Source organism: Scophthalmus maximus, chromosome 4 (genome assembly GCF_022379125.1).
Source record: "Scophthalmus maximus strain ysfricsl-2021 chromosome 4, ASM2237912v1, whole genome shotgun sequence".
In the NCBI taxonomy this organism is placed as follows: Eukaryota; Metazoa; Chordata; class Actinopteri; order Pleuronectiformes; family Scophthalmidae; genus Scophthalmus; species Scophthalmus maximus.
Window position 1 is genome coordinate 18194038 of NC_061518.1, and position 18938 is coordinate 18212975.

The 18938-nt window shown below is 40.5% G+C and overlaps 2 protein-coding genes across 6 annotated transcripts; one reads left to right on the forward strand and one right to left on the reverse strand.

Annotated features, from left to right (window-relative positions):
- Positions 1-1019: 1019 nt before the first annotated feature.
- Positions 1020-8433, forward strand: wdr93 (WD repeat domain 93). 4 transcript variants are annotated; one of them, XM_035627877.2, is made up of 16 exons: positions 1020-1359; positions 2226-2322; positions 2597-2798; positions 3079-3143; positions 3380-3458; positions 3569-3654; positions 4107-4191; positions 4274-4412; positions 4641-4696; positions 4972-5058; positions 5202-5336; positions 5902-6085; positions 6172-6232; positions 6342-6498; positions 6721-6901; positions 7044-8433. In XM_035627877.2, exons 2-16 carry the CDS (start codon positions 2257-2259, stop codon positions 7150-7152), a joined length of 1692 nt encoding a protein of 563 aa, XP_035483770.1. In that variant the 5' UTR covers positions 1020-1359; positions 2226-2256; the 3' UTR covers positions 7153-8433. The 4 variants fall into 4 exon arrangements, with proteins under 4 accessions (XP_035483770.1, XP_035483771.1, XP_035483768.1 ...); XM_035627878.2 differs by having other exon boundaries at positions 1028-1359; positions 5205-5336; XM_035627875.2 differs by having other exon boundaries at positions 1029-1359; positions 4641-4711.
- A 259-nt stretch (positions 8434-8692) lies between these two features.
- On the reverse strand, positions 8693-17549 carry LOC118302063 (gonadotropin-releasing hormone II receptor). 2 transcript variants are annotated; one of them, XM_035627879.2, is made up of 6 exons: positions 17429-17549; positions 17137-17207; positions 15453-16842; positions 13105-13708; positions 12029-12233; positions 8693-10823 (listed from the first exon to the last, which is right to left on the reverse strand). In XM_035627879.2, the coding sequence occupies exons 4-6, from the start codon at positions 13651-13653 to the stop codon at positions 10270-10272; spliced, it is 1308 nt and encodes a 435-aa protein (XP_035483772.2). In that variant the 5' UTR covers positions 13654-13708; positions 15453-16842; positions 17137-17207; positions 17429-17549; the 3' UTR covers positions 8693-10269. The 2 variants fall into 2 exon arrangements, with proteins under 2 accessions (XP_035483772.2, XP_047187454.1); XM_047331498.1 differs by having other exon boundaries at positions 17137-17549.
- Positions 17550-18938: the final 1389 nt, after the last annotated feature.

Below are 18938 nucleotides of genomic sequence, written 5' to 3' on the forward strand. Positions count from 1 at the left end.
TGGAGCCCAATAATATAAGCAAGGGATAAAGTGGTATTTGGCAGGTGGGGAAACCCCATGATCATACATGAAGCTAATCTCGTGCAATTTTCTCTAATTGTCTGTTTATGACATGGGCCAGTTATTATAATCCTGATAGGGGCGGAAAATGAAAATACTGTTACTGTGAAGGCTTCATATTGTTGTCCATAACAATAACAATAATCGTCTTTGATTCTAAAGCACTGGGTCCCAGCTGTATAATTAGAAATAGCTAATTTTGTGTTCCCATGTAGGAGGACTAGAGTGCAATCATATAAGACTGACTTGAAATAAAGAAAACCTGTGTTTACTTCTGGGCACATATGCTTTTATAAAGACAGCACTCGGTACACATTTTGAAATGCTTCCCCCTTGTGCTCAGTCCAAGTCTGCCACTCAACCAATGCAACTTGGAACCAATGAGAATTTTTTCCACATCAAATGGTATAGTATCTACTCCTCATTCATGCATTATCTGTCGTTGCACCGTAAAGCTATTCATTGACTGATCACCTAAGATGATCAATATTGTATTTTTTTTTTTTTAAAAAAGAGTCAGTTATTGACCACGATTTGCCTACACTTAGTTTATTTAGGTCAAGGCTCCAAAGGGCCATATCAAAATCACTGGTGGGTAACTTCACTGAGGAGGCAAACTATGCAACCTTCTAGTTTTTGTAAGTGCATCCCACTACAGTCGAGCTGTCGAGCCTGAATTATATTTAGTTTCAAAGTTGGTCTTACTTTTGTATTTATTTATTTATTTTTGTTTTTGTTTTTTGTAGCTGGTGTTGGAATGTTAATCTCCCAAATGTATTGACAAGTACATATTGCAGTAGCCTACATCCCCCCTGGCCCTCCACCAACGACACTTTGATTGGTCGAAAAGTCAGACTTCTACGTGGCAACAGCAATACACTTAATTCTGATTGGTTGTTTATTTTCACCCCAAAAAACAAAATAAAAACATATCCAAAGGCTCCTTTGATGGCTGGTTTGATCTCATCAGCCACGACAGGCAATAACCTCACCGAAACCGCACCCATATATTCAGTTAATACACAGAATGTCGAACTGAATGGTATTTTGTCATCACATCTTACTTTTTTTTTGTCTTTTCTGTTTGTCCCTCAAATTGTCTGAGGAGGGCCCTGCCTCCTACCCACGGTTACAAACATCTGCTCACACTTGAGTTCTCTATCACTAAACAAAAATGACAAAGCGAAAAGGACAGAGCTCTGCGTCCATGGAGACACTGTTGCCATGACGACCGTGAAACGCTTAGCATCCTCCGAGGCTGCTCGTGTGGCCGTCCCGGACTTGGGCCCGATCCACAAGGTAATGACGCCAGCTGTCCAGTGGCGGTTGACTCAAGAAGGAGGTTTTTAAATTCGCCCCTAAGCAGAAGGTCACCGATGTGCGTCCACCTTTCCATTTCCTAGTGTTAGCCTTGGGTAGCATGGGGCATGTAGCATACTCACCGTTTCCGGTGTTAGCACTAGCTGCTAAATACAGCGCCATTGAGTGTGAGCTCAACGTGTTGTCACTTCTCGCCCGGACCCAGACATTGTATCATGTATCATGTCCCGACACGTGATCTTAGCTTCGTGTCTGAACTGCTTCACACATCTACTGATGTACTAGTTCTTTATTTAAGTATTCATATTGAATGTACTTTTGGGTATACAGATATTATACATATTTACTTCACTTCACTGCTCAGATTCAGATTTCACATCTAAAATACATATTAACTTACATAAACCTAAATGTAAGTTTATTAAATGATATGCTACAGAATAGGTTCACTCTAACAACCCAATACAATACATGGAATAGTGTAAATGTTTCACCTACAACATTAAAATGGATTTTGTACCCATATCTAAAGAACAATCTAACACTATATAAGGAGCACTTTTAATTTTGATACTTACTCTGATGATAATACTTATATAATACTGTACTTATACTTATATAGTACTTTTACTTTAAAATCACAATTACTCAACCTTCCTTATTTTCTTCTCATTGCAGATAATTTAACTCAACTAAAAGAGCTTGGTATTTCCCTCACCACTGCATATGTGTGTCGTTTGCTTCTGCCTGTCTGCTCTTTTGCCGTGCCAATATAATGTTGGATCAAACAAAACAAAAAGGTTGTGCCGCATTTAACATTTTTTTTTCCTCATCTCATGTCCCAGTACACCACAACAAGGTACACCAGACTCAGAGATGGAAGCAGCTTTCAAAGCAGAGAAACCAAGAGGGGAAACTTTGGAATTGTCCAGTGCAAAAAAGGTACAGAGTTCATGACGGAGACGTTAACCGCCACAGGCTCGACGAGTCATCTGGCCAAGTTGTTCCTAAACTGTGTATAATTCGGAAGAATGTCAACAGACAATTATTCATTGTAGCGCAATATATTAGTTGTACAGTCACACACGGCCCTTGCTATTTACTCTGCTAATGAAAAGCTTAGCATTAGCAGATAATTAGATAATAGTATATTGATATTTTTGTATAGCGTGGTTATATTGGTATTAGTTTTTGACTGTTATGACTTATCCGTCAGCTTCCACAGAACACCAACTGCCTTGCCTGCTCGGAGGACGGCAGGTACCTCAGTCTGGGCCACTCCCAGGGATTGTCTGTGTGGTGTGTGTCTCCTCTGATCTCTGCTGCAGACTGGCTGGAGGACAGACTGGAAATTACATCCATCCAGATGACCAGAATGGCTGAGGCGGCCTATCTACTTGGCACCATTGATGATATGGGTGGGTAATCCGCCTCTGCTCAGTCACCGTGTTTCTTTTCAGTTTCCCTCTCCTGCATTCAATCTGCTTCTCCAAATTGTCAAGAGAATGATTTTCATTTGTACACTACAAATACCCCAGGCGTACTCCGCAGGTTGTGAATTGTGATGCACCGAACTATGTAAACAATGACACCAGTGAGTCAGAGGAACGAAAGGTTCAAAGAGGAAATCTGCAGGAGGCTTTTTGAAACAGGAACTTATATAACAAAAATATATTGTTGTGCGTCTTTTTGCTGCAGGTGTTGCCAGAGTCTTTGCTTTTCACTGTGACAAAATTCACCTCCTCAGTGTTGTTAACATCATGGTGCGTATTGTCATTATTCACTGTTGTCCCATTTATTTATTTATTTTTACCTCTGCACGCTCCTACAGTTTAATGAAGATAAGTTTCTGTGTTGTCCATAATGGTATACTTATCAGGTTAAACATAAAACTTTTTTTTTGTATTGTTTCACCAAACAATGAATGTATTTGCATATAGGTTTTATTTTTGCCTTTTTTAAATAAAAGAGAGATTGTTAAAAGCTCTGTCAATATTAGGAAGATATCAACAAAAGGAGCGTGTGCTTGACCTTTGAACTGTCTCAAGGGGGACATTACGGAGCGGCAACAATCAGTTGTAAGTAAGAACTTCTCGTCTTGTTTGAGCTATTTTCACTGTGTGATTAATAATAATTAAAGATGTCACATTCAAATGTTGAATCATTTGAATTTCTAATCCCCTGTTAGGCAACAGTGCAATTTGGCTTGAAGTCCACCACTTCCCTTCAGAAACCTGGCTGAAAGAGTTACAGACGACAGTGTCACAGGCGCAGGTATTACACTGTTTTACACCAAATTATTCGGCTGGCCTGGACATGATTTTGTATCAGATATCACATCCGGCATCTTACTAACAGTGAAATGTGTTTGTCAGCTGCCATTTCAACGTGAAGCAAATTTTTCACATTTTTTACATCAATGCTAAATACTGTATGTGCACAAATGAAACATAATGGCTTGAAGAAAACAGAAGGGCATGGTCTCAATGCCGCCTGGGGAAGAGCGCCATGCTTGCAATGTGGTGAATGAAAGAGAAGCTGCGAGTCCAAGTGTTTTTGGTTTTCTTTCATCTCATTAAATTACTGTCTTTCTTCACATATTTTGCACATTTTTCCAATGGTTTTTCCTGCCAGATTCAACTACTGTATAACAAATTTCATAAAAACTATTCGATATTTGCTATGTATTGTATATTGTATTGGTCTTTCTTTTTTTAAATCTTCAGGAATCAAACTCTTCAGGAGACAAGGATGTAAAATGGTCTCCGTTGTCAGTGCCAAATAAAATTCAGCCACCTGAGATTTCAGCAGGTATATGTTTTTATTGATGCCAAACTTTTCCAAGCACTTTTGTTTAGTATAATAAAACTGATCACGCATATATTTTCTGCAGGAATGTCACTGAAAGGTCCACTGAAAGATATTTTCCCACACTATTTGGCTGTGGACGTAGACACCAGGAGGCACGAATGGGAGAAACACTCTTGCAATACTAATGCCGAAAAACCTAAACAAACAAATGAAAGCACAAGGTACAAGATATTACAATCAGTGTTTAACAACTAAGCTGCCACACTCTTTATGATTGCTCTGTTTAATGAAGTATTTTTTGTTTTGTTTTGTTTTGGTTGGGCTGTGTCTCCCCCCTCTGGAACCAAACTGTGCCCTTGATAATATTGCCTGAGAATCATGTAAATCATTTTCTGCAAATGCAGATTTCCCACATTAGTAACGTCAAGCCTTTTTTTTTTTTTTTCCAGATGTTGCACCCAGCACTTTCTTCTGCCTTGTCCTCTGTTTCCTGGTGACAGTAAAGTTAAGTCTCTGCCAGGTTTGTAATGGAGAAGGGGTTGCAGTGCTGGGTTCTTTAGTAATTAGAAATCTGAGTGTTGGCTTTTCACTGCTTCAGGGACAATTCCACTAAAAACACAGTTGGCAAATTCCAAAATGATTGATAATAAATATGAACAGCCCTTGAGGTTGACAGACACAAGTGTGTACCCTTGCAGATTTATTTTTTTGATGGATTTTATCCCTCATATTCATTAAGTGCCCTGATTTCCTCCCTAATCTCTGACCTTTCCTCAGCAGACTTGCCTGTTGCTGTCTGTGTGTGGTGGAGTGGTAGTCATTATCTTCTCCAGTATTTGCTGCAAAAAGCACAGAAGAACAAACCAGGTAGAACGATTAGTTGTTCAGAGTTGAACCCACAACCACATCTTTAAAATGTCTTGCCTGTTGGGGATAGCTTATGTGTACTGTAATGTTTTCACTTTGTCCGTGAGAGGGCAAAAGACATATTTTTTCTCTTTTTTCTTAAGCAGATGTTGAACCCACGCCAGATGTGTTGTGGCCAAATGCAAAGGAAATCCTCTGCTCTGCTGTTAGTAGATGCACCCGCTACATAGCTCTTGGGCTCAACAATGCTTTGGTGTGTGTCTGGGATCGGCAATCTGGTGAGCAAATCTTATGTTGATGCACCTTTTACTTTCTTACAAATGTTACCCCAGTATAGCAATACAATTTATATTTATACAGCTTATAGTATCTAATTTTTCTTGATTGAAAACTCAAATAATGTTATTGATATTTTCCCCCTCTCTCTCTTTCACACACACACACACACACACACACACACCTGTAAATATAATATTACTGCCCATTAAAAAAAAGAAAAAGAAAGTTCACCCTCACACTTATTTTTAATCAGTATCCTATATGACATTTCAACAATTATAATCAAATATTTATGTATTCAAGCTTTTCTCACCGAGCCACCAGCATCAGTATGACAGAAGTAGTTCTTCCCACCTTGGGTGCGGCGAAGACCTGCCCCTACCCTGTGTCTGATTTGCCTTCCCTTATATTCTTACCCGATAGATATATAGGATTCTTATAAGATAAAATTCACTGACAAGCCATAATGAGGCTGAATCAGTTAATGGAAAGTTGTGTGTGTGTGTCTGATAAGCCCTCTGCTTGTTTGATTTTCTTTGTGCCCTTCTCTCGTCTTTCCCTCAGGGTCTCAATTGTCTGTTGTTTCAACGTCAGCAGCACACAGTGCCTTCTTTAGGATCCAGTTTGTGGATTACTGCCATGTGTCTGCTGATGAACTCCGTCTTCTAGTAGTGTGTAAAAGTGGAGAAATTCACACAGTCACCACCGGACGAGGGACACAGTCCTGCACAATGTTGCTCACTGAAAGGTAACCTGAGTGAATCAAGTGCAGTCATATTTTATAAAAAATATAATAATAAAAAAATCAACATGTTATTTCTTGTGTTTTGACAGACCAAAAGACAGTGGGGACCTCCCAACCATCACTGCACCAGTGCCGTTCCTACAGAGCACGGTGGGAACACTGCAGTTGCTTATAAAAGGAATACAAAAGAAATAGAAAATAACTTATAATTTCAGTCTCCTTTGATTCTGCCGTTTTGTTTTTCTTCTGCCTTAACTAGTTCCTTGTGGTGCAAAGAAATGGAAAAATGTTCATCCAAGATGTCATCAACAAAGCCCCTCTGTGCTTCTTGATTCCTCCTAAAACTCATCTGATCGCCACTCCGTGCAATCCTGTTTATGCTCTGAACACCAAGCAGCAAACTCTGTTCATACGAGGTAAAAAGGTTTTCTCTTTTCTTCTTTTTTAATGAAACCAAATTTATGTCCGCTTCAGGGCAAAAGCATTGATCACATAATCACTGGTGATCTTCTAAAAGAGTATTACAGTATCAAATTAGCTTCATATTTAAGTGGATATGTAAACTGGAAAAAAAGCTGCACAAACAAGATAATGGAACTGAACAATTACTGTAATTAAGGCTTTCACGTTTCACGCAGGTAATCAGGACTCCAGCTACAGAGAGTCCTCTAAAAAAGTCAGCCAGAGTCAGCTTCTCATCTTCCATTTTGGAGCGACTGATATCCTTAAGCGGTATATCGTTTCACCTCCATCTCCACAACAGGAATCATTGAGCTTTGTCACTCTCGAAGAAACCTGCAATCGATACCTCCAGCAAAGGTTTGTTTTAATCGTGTCTTTACGCCTCCATCACCTGAACATGTGATGTCCAGATTTCCATCCTGAACGCGACGCCCAATCATGTCCTACTTGAATATTACATTTGTCTCTTGTCATGTGTTTCCTGTGTTTCCATATGAAGAGCACTGTCTGTGGACGAAAGGAACAAAGCTATCACGCAAACATGGAAGCGACTACAGGATACTGCGGTGACGGCACCACAGAGACACAGCGGAGCTGAAGCAAACTGAAGCACTGCAACAAGCAGCACAGTCGTGTATACTTTATGTAGCAATATATGCGAAACATTTAGGCATATAGCAGCAGTGATCCTGAGTTGTCTCAGGGAATTACTTTGTTTCTTGTGTTAAAATGGGCATTGTTTTTATATGCGTGGTGCTTGAAGGCTTCCACTAATATGTTTTTTAAAAGGTTAAAAGTGTTTTCATTCTGATTATGACGGGGTGAACTCACTCAGGGTACCCTGTTTTTGTTGTTGTTGTTGTTGTTGTTGCTGCCTTTGGGGTGTTTCATATGTCACGTTTGAATGTCAGAAGACACACACAAAAAGCCAGGAAAGGAAGCAAAGATTTTTTAAATTTTTGTTACAAAACAATCTTGAAATATCTCTTTCAGAGCTTTGACACTTTGTGCTGTGAAGGTGTAGTTTTACATCTGGTTTTGGCAGTTCTGTAACAACAAAAAGATGTGGAGTATGTTCTTGTGCACCTGCAGCCTCATGCCACTTATATAGTTTATAACTTTATGGAAAGAAAAACATTTGACTACATTATTTGACCTTTTGACCCTACTGAGAAGTTGTCCCAAAATTTTAAAGAATTAAAGATAAGTAGGGAGCAGCATTATAGCCGATTGCTCAATTTTTTTTGTCTGTCATATTCAAATACAAAAGAGCATAATCATCTGCTAAATAACCTCTGTATTTATTGTGTCCCAGGGTAACAACAATCTAGACGAATCCTAATATGTCTGATAGCATAGTGTTCATCTATAACAATGGCACCATTAGTCCTCATTGTCTCCCTCTTCAAGATCAGATTGGTAGCTGGCGGAAATTCTGGTCTCTTTCTGGAAACATTTATCTGCATTTTTGCACCATTTGTTTTCCACCTTCACTAGTTGTATCAAATTATACGATTGCGTCACTCTGTGAAAGGGAACTGTTACGGATACAGATTTTAATCAGCTTGAAACATAATTTGAATAGCTAAAAGCTTCACTGTAGATGCCAAATGTCAACACGTTGCTGAGAGCATAATAAAAGCAAAGGTGTTCTTTTCAGAGAGTCTGGCACGTGTTACTGCCAACATCAGTGATGTACCGGAAAAATGACAGTGACGCGTGTTTGCTTATGTGAAAATGACTCCAACGATGAATAAAGACTTGTCGAACAGTTTGAATACAGAAAAACTTATGAAAGGGACTGTGAGACTATCTTGTTACATCCAAGAGTGTCATTAAAAAAAACACTCTGTGCTTCTTGATTCCTCATAAAACTCATCTGATCCCTATTCCGTGCAATCCTGTTTATGCTCTGAACACCAAGCAGCAAACTTTCTTTATACGAGGTAAAAAATACTTATTTTATCAAAACAAAGTTTTGTCCGCTTCAGGAGAAAAGCATTGATCAGATGATCACTGGTGATCTTCTAAAAGAATATACCGTTCAAATTGGCTGCATATTTAAGTGGATATGTAAACAGAAAAGCTGCACAAACAAGATAATGGAGCTGAACAAATACTTTAATTAAAGGCTTTCACGTTGCACGCAGGTGATCAAGACTCCAGCTGTGAAATTATCTTTTATAAAATGATAAATTAGTACAGAAACAATGAAATTGCTAAAAAGGAGTAGCCGTTTTCTAAATATGCGGGTTTTTTTGTAGTGATTTATCAAAATACATGTTCAGACACAGACAAGCTGTTTCTCCCTGTTTCTTCATGTTAAACTTAGCTAACTGGCTGCTCGGGGTAAATCTCTGTTTGCTATTTTATAGAAGTTTTTGTCCTATAAACTGAAAAATAATACAGTTCAATCTTTGGGATTACAAGATAAACAATGTCAATTAGCTTTACACGTGCTGGTTGCTGGGCTAGCTGTTTCCACAGTATCCGAGGCCTTGATTTTTACCATACAATAGTTGTAAGGAATGGGTGTTTTTTTCCGTACACATGTTATTTTCTTATCTATCGATGATATCATCTGTGATAGTGAATTGGATATTGGGTGTTGAGCTGTTGATCAAATCAAACAGACGATATGGAGATATGAGGGATATATTGGGATATATTAGTTTTTTACTACAGCAACACCAAGCAATTGATTGGTTGAAAATTACACGTCACACGTTTTATCTTGAAATTGTGTATTTGATTTCATATTCAGGAAAATAATATATGGAGTTAATTAAAGGTGGGAGCTACATACTGTACACAATAACAAATCTGTTTTCTGTATAAACTTCTGTTTAAATCATAGAGGACTGACAATATACCACAGTGAAACACATTTTCATTACAACTGCAATGATTATATACCTATTCTGGCTACATTATTTCTTTTGTAAAACATGAAAGAAGCACAAATCCATGATGAATCAAACTTGATAGCTCTACAGTCATTTGTAAATGTTGCTCAGTATCACATTTATTTGGTCAATATTTTACAGCTTTATTTTTTTCTAATATATAGGATCCAGACATTTTTCTTAGCTGGATGAGATGCTATAGCCACAGCAAGTTAAACTACATGTCTCTTTCATTTCAACAAAAGATGAATTATCAAAGAGTTGAGGAGGATTTTAGAGTTATCTTTCATCATTGCCATATATTTATATTTATCCAGGGTGGAAATGCTCTTTCCAGTTGAGCAATATGACTCAGCATCACTGATTTCGGGCAGCCGTCCCCTCAGGGACCCAACTGCGACACATTTATTCAGAGACAGAAGTGGGTTTGCATAAGACGTCTGCAGAAAAATGGCATAGCACTGCTGTGCAACATGAATTTGCGTACAATTGCAGCTGTATGAGTGAATTTAGCCTCTGAACATTGGAAATTACCAGCAGCAACGGATTCACAATATACACTCATCACAGTGAATATACATTTAATCCAAGATGACAACAAATCATGATTTGCAGTGCACATAAACATTACTTTACCAAGTTTCGCCTCTTATAGGAAATATACAGTTCTCATTTCATGTCATATGTCGAACCTGTTTTGTGAGGTAAGGCAAAAATGACACCAAGTATTTTAGGAATACAGGACCCCCCACGTTGGACAGTCAGACATATTAATAAATCTGAATAAATAGTATAGTTATACAACAGCAGATAAACCTGTCAAGAATCTTTTGCCTCTTCCTCATACTGTATGTTGTTGTGGGGCCTTGTCTGGTTTAGATCTCTTTCTGTATTATTGTCTGCTGTTAAAAAGCTACCTCCTGGCGATGTTGACTCTGCTTTGCTGTGAGCACCACGGCACAACACAAACTTCTCCCGGCAAGCCGGGCTCACCGCTCTGTTTGTTGGTAGAATATTGGCAGCACAAACAAAAGATCCAGTCACAATCGTGTTATTATCCAGGTCAGATGCTGTGGGCGCATTGCGGAAAAACCTCCGGAGACCCTTTCGGCAGTGAATGGTGAACAGGCCGTAGATGACTGGGTCCAGGCAGGCGTTGACGAGACCAAAGATGAACAGGATGTGGGTCAGCGAGTGGGAGACCTTCCCCTCCAGGTCGTCAGGGAAGAACCAGTACCACAGGCCCAGCAGGTAGTACGGAGTCCAGCAGATGATAAAAGACAAGACAATGACGATACTCATCTTTAGAGTCCTCATCCGGGCTCTGGGGATGTTATTCTTTGAGCACCGCAAATGCACTTCATTGGAGGACACTGGGGGCAGAAGAGATGAGAGAAACCCGCAAAACACACATTGTCAAAGGCTCGATCGGAACAATCGATATAGGTATCATGTGATGAGTGCAAAATGCAGCGTGGGCATTGTATTTTACATTTAATAAAAAAGAAAATCCAACCCTTCAAGATTCAAGGTGGTTTAGTCTTAAAGTGCCGCGGTAGAGAAAGGATAGTTGAAGACCTGTGCTGCAACTGAGTCATTACTTGACCCGTGAGTCCAGATGGTGAGAGCACGATCAAATCACTTTGTTGTGTAGTCGTTTCACCCAATTTTCTTTTATTTTTCATTTCTTTAATCTCAGTTACCATGCAGATACTTTTAGCTTTACTGGGCCAGTGTTTAAGGTAGGGATTTAAAAAAAAAAGAAGAAGAAAGTATTTAAACTAGGCTAAACTAACAAAATATGGTTATGTTTTGTAGGAGTTTAATCGGAAGGTACAGTATTACAGTAAGGGATCGCCAATGTTAGCTTGTTCAAATTCAACAACTCATTGAGCGGCTGTGGCTCAGGAGGTGGAGTCGGTCGTCCGCCGACCTTGGATCCCAGCCCCCCAGTCCGCATGCCGTTGTGTCCTTGGGCAAGACACTTAACCCTAAATTGCCTCTTCCTGGCAGTGTGTGAATGTGAATGATAGAAGAAGAAAAAACGCGATGTAAATGTGTCTGAATGGGTGAATGTGACTTTTCTTGTAAAGCTCTTTGAGTGGTCTATATGACAAAAAAAAAAATATATATAAATACAGTCCATTTACCGTTCACCATCAATAGTTCTCAAGGCATATCACTAAATTCAAAAATGACGACATGGAGGCACAGAACAAGTCAGGGACCACCATGGTCAGAAAGATTCCTCAATCCATCCAATAGTTGTAGAGATATTTCAGTCTGGACCAAAAGGGGTGGCCCAACTTTCAGGCTGGCTCTGTCATCCCCTGAGCCCGCCGCAACATTTCTTTCAAAAACCATATTCCTCGTCGCTTAATAATCCACAGAAACTGGATTATTTAATGGAAACTGTGCAGGGTGGGGTCTGGAAATTATCAGATGTCTCCAACACATACAGTCGCCCAAACAAGCAGCATTTATACATTCAGGTCAAACACTGTGCAGCAGCATGCTACATGCGCAGTAAGTGTCAGTCACTCATGCAAACTGAGCTGCAGCGTCAATTTTAACTTACGGTTGTCCCTCTTCAGTCGTTTGGAGATCTCACAGAAGATCCTGGTGTAACAGGTGATCATGATGACCAGAGGCAGCAGGAACAGGCAGGAGAAGGTGAACATGTTGTAGGCCGTTTCATGCCAGTGAGTGACGAAACTTCCACGCGTCGTGCACTGAGTGAAGTCCTCCGGAAGAATGATGGTCACGTTGTGAAAAAGGAATACCTAAGGAGGGAAAGGAACATTACTCAAGAGGGCAAATGTGAAGTAACACTCGTTTCTATCCGTGTGTGGTGGTTGTGTCATCATTCTGGTTGACCTGGGATAGAGGTTGTCAGGGGACATGAAATGTAGTGAGCAGCCCACTTGACACTTACCTGTCGTGCTAACACGTGCGATTGTTTTTCCCAAGGTTTGAGATAACAGTGTCAGAGGTTTCCGATTGAGCGTCTAGTTAATATCTGAGGTCAGGAAGTGGGTCCCTCAAAGAGGCGGTCCTTATTGTACACAACCCAAAGCTGGAACGGCAATGCATCGTCTCACTTGTTAAAGTTAGAAAAGGTGACTTTAAAAATACCTCTTTTTTCTGCAAGTGTTCATATGGTCCTTCCCCAAAAAGACACATCTGATGCTTTTTAACCAGGAAGATGAAGACGAAATCCATGGATCACAATTAGGCCAAGCTTATTTGGCTGTATTTCATCTTTTCTTAGTTTCATTTTTGAAAGCTTCTCTTGTAGAAATTGAAACCAACAAGGAATTGTGAGGAGTTTATATTGTGTCACCACAGCTTGACGTTATTCCACTGTGCCTCCGGTGACTTCGGTTAGAAACATGAAAGAGCCCTCGGCAAGTAAATAAATGTTAATGTTGGCAAGAAGCTGCTGGAGATGCAAAAATCTTTTTCACAGGTTGTTCTGTCTTTGGAAAGAAAGACAGAACAACCCCCCCCACACACACACACACACACACAAAAAAAAGAATTGATCAGAGTATAAAAAGTCCCTTGTTGGGCGGCTCATCTAATGACAACCTGTTTATAGCTCAATTAAAAGACAACAGATAGTCCTGTCCCCAGGTTGTTCAACGACTTTACCTGAGGGACCGACAGCACGACACTCATGCCCCACGCCACCGACAGCATGACTCTGTTCCTCTTTCTGGCCTCGTTGATGGCCAGAGGGTTGAGAATGGCTGACTGCCTATCCAGGCTAATCACCACGGTGACAAAGGCGCAGGAGTACATCGCCTGCAGCTTGAGAAACATCAGCAGCCTGCAGGCAAAGTCCCCGGCAAGCCACTGGAGTGTGATGTTCCACACTGCGTCCACAGGCATCACGATGAAGGTCACAAGCAGATCGGCCACAGTCAGGTTGATTATCAGCACCCTGACATGGGATTTGCGTTTCCCATCGCTGTGCGCCGCCCACAGCACGGCCAGGTTGCAAAAGGCCGATGTGGCACAGAGGATGAAGGTAATGGTCACCCTGACTTTGGCTGCTGTGGTGAATGTGGGCAGCTGCAGGGAGTCGACCCCTGCTGTCCAGTTGGAAGGGGGCGAGGAGCAGTTGCAGCTGGCGTTCAGTCGGTGGTCTGCTGTCAGGTGATACATGGTCACACCAGAGTCACACGGAGTGGCGTTCATTTTCTGAGGCTCGCAGGAGGAGAAGCATTCTGCCCATCCACTGTGAAGAGCAGAGCTGTGAACAAGAGTAAAACATAAATCATATGCAGATCTCACAATATGCATATATGGAAGCCCTATTCACATTATAATATAAGTGAGGCAGAAGGAGAGAGTCAACACACGGTGAGGAACATCACTAACACCAATACAGTACATTTAGCTAATATCATATGTAATATTATAATATACAATTGGCTCCAGCCCCACCGCGACCCTTAATGCATAAAGCAGTATTGATAATGGATGGATGGATATATTGTACAAACTTATATACATGCCCGCATATTCCTAGAGTGCATATAATATTCAACCACAACCTGTAAGTCTAAAGTTGCTTTTCAGAATTTTTTTCTTAGAGAGCATAAGAACAGAAATTGAAAAATGGAATGTTTTTTTTTCCCATCCCTTATATTATAATTGATGTAACAACAATTTTATTTTTTTCAGCCAGCATGAGGGCCATATAATGAACCTTCGGTGTGTGAGCCCAAAATAAAACAGTTTCTCAATAAAAAAAATGCAAAAAGCACTGGATCCATTCCTCCAAGGCACGTCTGTCACAAATTTGTCCCACTGTCACTGACAGATGTGACATACGCCATGCCTCTCAATCTGACCCATATGTTTCATTCTTGCCCATTAGTATTTCCCCTCTGGTAGAGGTACTTTGATATTTTCTCAAAAACACTTGTGATAACTGTAAAAGTCTCTCCCCCCATATTTGGATGCCCAGAAGATTACATACTTCAAAGCAATTAGACATCTTTGCTTTCACCTCCTTACTGGCGAGACGACAACTCCCTCTCCACTGAAAATCTACAAAAGACCATTCCAGCACTCAATAGCCGTGGGATGTTGTGTTTTTCTGAAATTGAAAAAGATCAAATATTCTCTGAAAGGTGATTCTGAGCCCTTTTTGAGCTTCTTTAAATCTCTTCCATTTTATCCCCTGGTTGATGGAACCCCCCTCCTTCATTTATTGATTTATTTATTGATTCATTTATTGATATTATTATTATTATTATTATTATTATTATATATGTGTCTGATTTGTGTACAGTATCTGTGTATGCCTGAGTGTTTGAACTTTATATTTCGTTTGCTTTGTGTTTGTGTATGTGTGTTTACATGTTGTACAGCTAAGAAAAGAAAAGCATGGTTAGGGGTCTCATCCAAGTTATTTTACAGTCAACACTGCACTTCCCCACTTCATCATAAATTGAGAAAAACTGAAATACAGAATGTCAGAGGTGTTTCCGCGAACTGACCTGTGGAATCTCAGTGTTGCATATTCTCTTTGGAATATTCTCTTTGGAATATGCAACACACAGATCTTTAAGCAGAATTGAGCACACAGGCATGCCCCCCCCCCCCGTCGTCGTTGATTGTCTTGGGAATTTTAAAATGTTGATCCGAGATGCAAATAGTAAAATATCAATTTAGATAACGATACGACATTTTCTGTTAGAAAGATTTTTTTCCCCAAGAGAAACTCATTTCAATGTGTGCAATACGTATAGATACAGGCAGGAACCCTATACATTAATTATTAAAACAAAAATCACAAATTGTATTTTGACTCATTTGACTCATCTGTGAATGATCTGAACTGCACAAAGATGTGTCCACATCTGGAAAAAACTAACAGACAAATCTTAGTCAAGACGTGTGGACACTATGCGCACTGTTCCCTCTCCATGAATAACAGGGAGAATAAATAAATACATTTAAAAATAAATAAATAAAAAACAACTCACGTTCTGGCATGTGCGGTGGAGACGGGTTCAGCCTCTTGCGCAAAGTCCGGGGGTGTTTCAAGATCCCATCAGGAGCAGAGCTGTGAGATCACACCCAGAGCATCTGTCCTGCGTCCTGCTCCTGCGTCCTGCGCGTCCTGCTCCTGCGTCCTGCTCCTGCGCGCTCAGCATCCGCTCCACCTTTATCTGCATACCGATCAGAGCCGTGCAGGACAAACCTCCGGGGAGGGGTTTAACGCCAAACACCATTAACGCCCCCCCCCCCCCCCCCCCCCAAAAAAAGAGATCACCATGTTAAACATTTTAATTGGAGAAAAAAAAATCTCAGTTTGGATATCGTCTGCCTGCAACTCCTCCAGTAAACAAGATGGGCATGACATATGCAGGCAGCTGAGAGTCAGGGCTGCTGAAAAAAAATAATAATATTCCCTTTGAGAAAAAAAAAGAGCATCAAGCACCAGCAACAAGCAAAGTAAAGTGCCTCAGCTGCAGGGATGTATGAATGTGGTGAATTCTCGTTCGGATCTTGCCACTTATGTAGATGGCGTTAGTACGGTACAGTAAAAAGGTCTAGCACCCGACTGTTATTACAGGGAGCACACAGAAAGGACAAAGTCTTTATGCAAGTTCCCAAAATCTCCATGTTCCAGGTTGGTGTGGCTTTTCATTTGAGGCCATGAAACATCTGAATGGACTTTAAGACCCACGTGTCCGATTCAGGGGTTGTCGTGCTGCACCGTGCAGACCTCCTCCTGGTCGACTGGGAGCAGTTGCTCCGAGAAGTGAACCAGAACTAATTTGGCTTTTTTTTTTTACACTGTGATTGAACAAACATGATCAGAATCAGAATCGGTTTTATTGGCCAATTTACACCTACAAGGAATTTGACTCTGGCTTTTTTTTTACACTATCTCTCTGATGTGTAACATGCTGACGGACGAGCGTCAGGGGTGCACGAAGGAGGATTTTGTTGAACCTCTGGCCAGAGAGCGAGTCTCGCCGCTTCCTCCTGTTTCCTGTCTTTGCGCTAAGTAAAGCCAACTGGCTCCTGGCTAGCTTCTTATTCACTATAGATACGATAGATGAGTGTGTCATTAACTTGTTCATGCAGAATTCCTTAGCCTAGCTTTGAGTGCAAACATATTTTGTTCTCATGTGGATTTGGCAAATCTTTACAAATGCATGTCCGTGGCAGATGTTGCCCTGATCTTTCTCTAATAAAATGGTTGCATATAGATTTCCTAAATATTTAAGTCAATCTAAACACTGGGCTCCGTTTCCATGGCGAGGTCTCACTGAAAGTCGAACACAGGTCAAGGCAAGGAGGAAAGGGGACTAAGCAGAGCGCTCCTTCATCTTCTCACAGCACATTCCTCTACCTTTGCCGTATCTGTGTGAGAAATACAAAAACACCAAAGGGGAAAGAGTTAGAGCCACCGACAGGCCACAGTCAAAAGTGGCACTGCTGTACAAGACAAACGGAAACAGCGCGAGGGCACGTTTCAGGCTTTGCGAGGTCAATAAATTGTAGGCCAGCATGATGAAGTCCTTAACTTTTCAGTGTCAAGTAGAATTTTTTTTCCATTTCCTCCTTGCAAGCGTCTCATTTACCACAAATGCATTGTCCAAAATCAACGTTGCCCGTTTGCCGTACAGCAGCATGTTGAATAGTTTTTTTACTCACAAACGAGCAGGACGATCTTTTACTGGAGTCTCTTTGATCCCTAAACCACTTCTTCTAGTTCCAAACCTCCACTTCTCATAGTAAGATGCCAGATGAACCAGGACCCAAATGCAGAATTGAGAGGGAAAAATTATGAAGATTTAAAGAAACAGTTAACAAAAAATGGACTTTCAATCCTTTAAGGAAAAAAACTAAACCAAATCCTAATTTACATAATCCAAAAACTTGAAAACTACAGGAGCATCAATGGGAAACGCTGGTGAAGAGATCAGACAGAGGTTAACAGACCCACCAACAGAGCACAAAGGGAAGCACAAGGACTAGAAGAGGGCAGAGATAATAGAACACAGCAACAGGTGCAGCCAGACAGACCGACAAGTGACAGGGGAACAGGAAGTGCATGTCAAAAAAAATGTTTGTCCTACGTGCTTGACTGTGATCTCATTCAGACCAGGATTTTATTGCAGTGCTAAGTAAACATTCAGTGCCAGACGAAAGCGTCGCTCAGTCAGCAGCGTGGACTCTATGGCGCAACTGACGGACCAATGCCCGCTCTTTTGAGAGAGCTTAACATTTTTGTCAGCATATCTAGAATTTGCAGTAAACACAGATCAAAATTATAAAGTAGATGCACGGCAAACAGTATTCATCATTTTGACATGAAGAAACTAAGCCCCTTACAAGGGCCTGGCAAGCGATACTTTGTCCCCCTTCCTTTGCGATGTCCGTATGATGTTACAGGATCTGCCGTGATTTATTGCGGTGGATTAATTTCCCTGGTTCCAATTTAAGTTAGATCATTATGTGGTGTTCAAGTTACGTGCAGGAAAGACGGGAACATGATGACCCAAAACATGTTGTTATTTGTCAGCGCGGTCTTCCGGCCTCATTCATAATGAGCTCCCGGAGCAAAAGATTTGTCTATAGTATCAGTTACATCAGAACTGGGGAACATGTCCTCGTTGAAAGAAGAGTAAAGAATGGCACTGATGGGATTTTCTCTGAGGAAAAAGATATTGTTGCTCCCCTTCTGGCTGGCTTCAGCAACTGGGATAGACAGTGATAGATCAACTGCCAGGTGTTTTACACGTCCTACAATTGTGCATCAGAACATACACAGAAGGCTCTAAGATGAAAAAGAATATTGTAAAATAAATTATTAATAGTAATAATAATTGTAAAAATTTGAATTCTTCTCTGCTTCTCTCAAAATGATACTAACAAAGTCATCCCAGATACTTTAGTGTAACAAACCATGTTGCACTTAAAATGTCATCTGTCAAACAAATGATGCTATTGCTGTGAACACACATGCAAGATAGGCCTATTCAGACTGAAGCCACATTTACACGTTGATATGTGGTTACTTTTGATCAACAGCAGTTGCTTGGTCTGACCTTGTTCCACATGAAATTCTGTCAAAAGAGGAAAAGACATCAAATGCTCTGATGTTGGTTGATTGTTGGAAGTTTTCTTCCTACATACCAAAAGTATGCAGTTTGATAAACTTGCCTGTGTGAGTTGAAGGTTTTTTGTTTTTTATACAGCTCTTTATCAAAGCTGCCAAACAAACAGAGAGCGAGCACCCGCCATCATAGGTCAACATTAAGGTGCAGGGTCCTGACTCACTGTGTGGGTTTAATGTTGCAGTTTTCTGGGTAGTCACCCAGAACAGAAATTCACTCTTTATGGTAACACAAAGATCCTTATCCAACAAATAAAACATTTTTAACCTCACAATCTTGAGTGATTAACCTTCACCACACATTTAACTCTTAAACTGTAATTTTTTTCAACCTCTT